The sequence below is a fragment of the Perognathus longimembris genome, chromosome 24 (assembly GCF_023159225.1).
Source record: "Perognathus longimembris pacificus isolate PPM17 chromosome 24, ASM2315922v1, whole genome shotgun sequence".
In the NCBI taxonomy this organism is placed as follows: Eukaryota; Metazoa; Chordata; class Mammalia; order Rodentia; family Heteromyidae; genus Perognathus; species Perognathus longimembris.
In genome coordinates this window covers 8,328,472-8,330,917 of record NC_063184.1, presented here as the reverse complement: position 1 = coordinate 8,330,917, position 2,446 = coordinate 8,328,472, and the positions used below count along the sequence as shown (strand labels likewise).

General features: G+C 51.0%; 1 protein-coding gene across 1 annotated transcript; it reads right to left on the bottom strand.

Annotated features, from left to right (window-relative positions):
- Positions 1-650: 650 nt before the first annotated feature.
- Tram1l1 (translocation associated membrane protein 1 like 1) lies at positions 651-1,751 on the bottom strand. The gene has a single exon (XM_048333691.1). The coding sequence runs from the start codon at positions 1,749-1,751 to the stop codon at positions 651-653; it is 1,101 nt and encodes a 366-aa protein (XP_048189648.1).
- Between the last annotated feature and the right edge of the window lie 695 nt (positions 1,752-2,446).

The following is a 2,446-nucleotide window of genomic DNA, read 5'->3' as shown; positions in this document are numbered from 1 at the left end:
TGGATTGGGAGAGCTTTCCTCATAAATATTTTAATATTTATTAAAGATTCTTAGATTCAACCAATTTCCATACAAGTTTTCTACTACCTTTTCGGTTTTCTAATGAGGATGTATCTCTAAACATAGCAATGTTTAAAATAAAGTACATGATTATTGTGGCCGTTTGACAAATATTTTCTAGGTTGAAAATTCTGAAAACGAAATTTCAAGTAGGGAATACTCATCTGACTTCAAGCTTTATTAGAAATTTCCATTTTATCCTGGAAAAGATCGTCAACATTGCATCTGCTCTAAACATTTTTTTTTTCAAATATCACAAAAGGTGGGTGAGGGAGAGGCAGTTAATTGTCTAACCAATAATCAGAGATCTGTAGTCATTGCTTTGCCTTGAATTATTAGGTATAGACAGGTAAAAACCAAAAGAAATATGGTTTAAATTCCCCAACCATTTTACACTACTTTTACGATGAATCAAGTCTTTTTCTCTCTTCACTCAAGATAACCTCTGTTCAAATGTCATAGAAAAAAACCGGAAACCAGACAAGATCAACAGTCACCGATCACAAAGGAGTCTGAGTCACAACTATCACAGAGAGAGAACATGACAGCAAAGACGAGATCTTGGGAGCCAAGAATGGGCCATTCATTCACTAGGAAAATTTATCTTTCCTCTTTGGGAGAGCCTCAACTCTATGGGTCACCGCCACTCCGTTTTCGGTGCTTTTCCTAGAAGACCTGGACCTTCGCTTCCTCGCACACGAGGCCTGCAGGCTGGCGCCCTCCACCCACCTCTGTAGCCGCACTGTAATTAAGGTCCACGTGATGTACGCCTGGATGGAACAGCTGGACGATAGAACCGCGATTTTCGCCGCCAACACATTGACATTCCCGCTGATGCCATCCGGGCTCCGGCCTGGCGATCCGGCCAGGTGAAGGCCCACGGTGATCACAGACACGACCAACGTCACCAGTCTCCCCAGAATAAATACCAAAGTCCACAGAGAGACCCCTTTCTGGTACTTTTCATCACTGAAGTACACCAGGGCGCACAGGTGGGAAAGCAACTCCACGAGATAATGCAGCACCAAGAGAAGAAGTCCCAGGTGGTTCAGGTACAAAAGGTAGGCGCCCGCGATGTGGAACAGGTGCACCCCGATGTAGATCAGCTGACTGGGGATGTCCTGCTTCTTGATTTTCTGGAAGTAGAGTTCTGGAAAGCCGTGGAACCAGTAAGCTAGCTGTGAGATGTAGAAAAACTTCATCTGAAAAGTCATCATGTTGTGGCTCTGAGCCCTCCAGAGAAGAGCGGGGTCCGAGAGGCAGTCTTCTGAGATGAGGATGAAGGTCCCCCAGATGCAAGACACCAAGTAAAAGGCGCTGAACTGGCCCGACTCGTTGCACTTGCTCTGCTTCGCCTTGGTGAACTGCATCCTCCTGCTGATCTTATCCAGCACGTATTCCTGGATGGTGGCGTGCAGAATAATGGCCACCAGCATGTAGAAGAACACCGTGGCCAGATCCTTGACCCCGTAATAGTAGAGGGTCTTGGTGCCCGCGGGCTCCTCGCCTGCAGGGACCACCACGCCGTGCTGCAGAGTCAGGAACACGATAGACACCTCGGCCGTGCCCTCGAACATCAGCCCCAGCACGAAGAACATGCCCACGCAGGAGACCAGGTCCGCATGATTCTGCAGAATGAATTCCTGGCTCAGCATTGGGGGGCTCTTGATGCTCTTCTTACGGAGCCCCATCTTGGCGCCTCCCCGGCGCGGGGGTGGGGGGATACGCTCCTCCCCCCTGCCAGGCGCTCCCGGGCGCGGGCGCGCACGCGCGCACGCGCCACCCTTCCCGAATCCCCAGGTTTGTTCCTCACCTAGTCCCTGCCGCTGGCCCTGCAGCTCCAGGGACACGGCGCCCCATCCCCCCAAACTGGCCTGGGTCGCCGCGGCCGCCTGTAAAAGAAAAAAAAGCGATCAACAGCAAGAACGGTGCGGGCAGGTGCAGGGCGGAGCATGCGCACCAGGGAAAGGAGGAGGCAGGAAAGGAAATGGAGTGCCGCGCCCCCAGGCCCGCGCCAGGCCCGGTGCGGGCGAGGATGCTCAGAGCCCAGCCGCCCGCCGCCAGAGGCGCCTTGGCGACGTTGGCGTCTGTAACCGGAGGCTGTAAGCGGGCAACCTGTCAGCAGATACTAAATGATCACCACCGGCCCTTACCATCTTCATTTCACCACCAGCATCAACATCATTACAAGCAAGCTCTCCTAGTGCTGGCTTTTATCAAGAGCTTATGCCCACGAATTAAACCATCTACAGAAAAAGGGGGGAAAAAACTCAGTAAAGCACAATCTCCATTTTCCCTTCCCTTTTCCCTCTCCCTTTGTTCTCGCTAAAGAAAAATAAAATATTAAGGACCCACAGGTGAACAAGCACAAACCAAATCCTGGCTG

Excerpts from the sequence above, each read along its gene's own strand:
- Tram1l1 (XM_048333691.1), bottom strand. The coding sequence starts at position 1,751 with ATGGGGCTCCGTAAGAAGAGCATCAAGAGCCCCCCAATGCTGAGCCAG.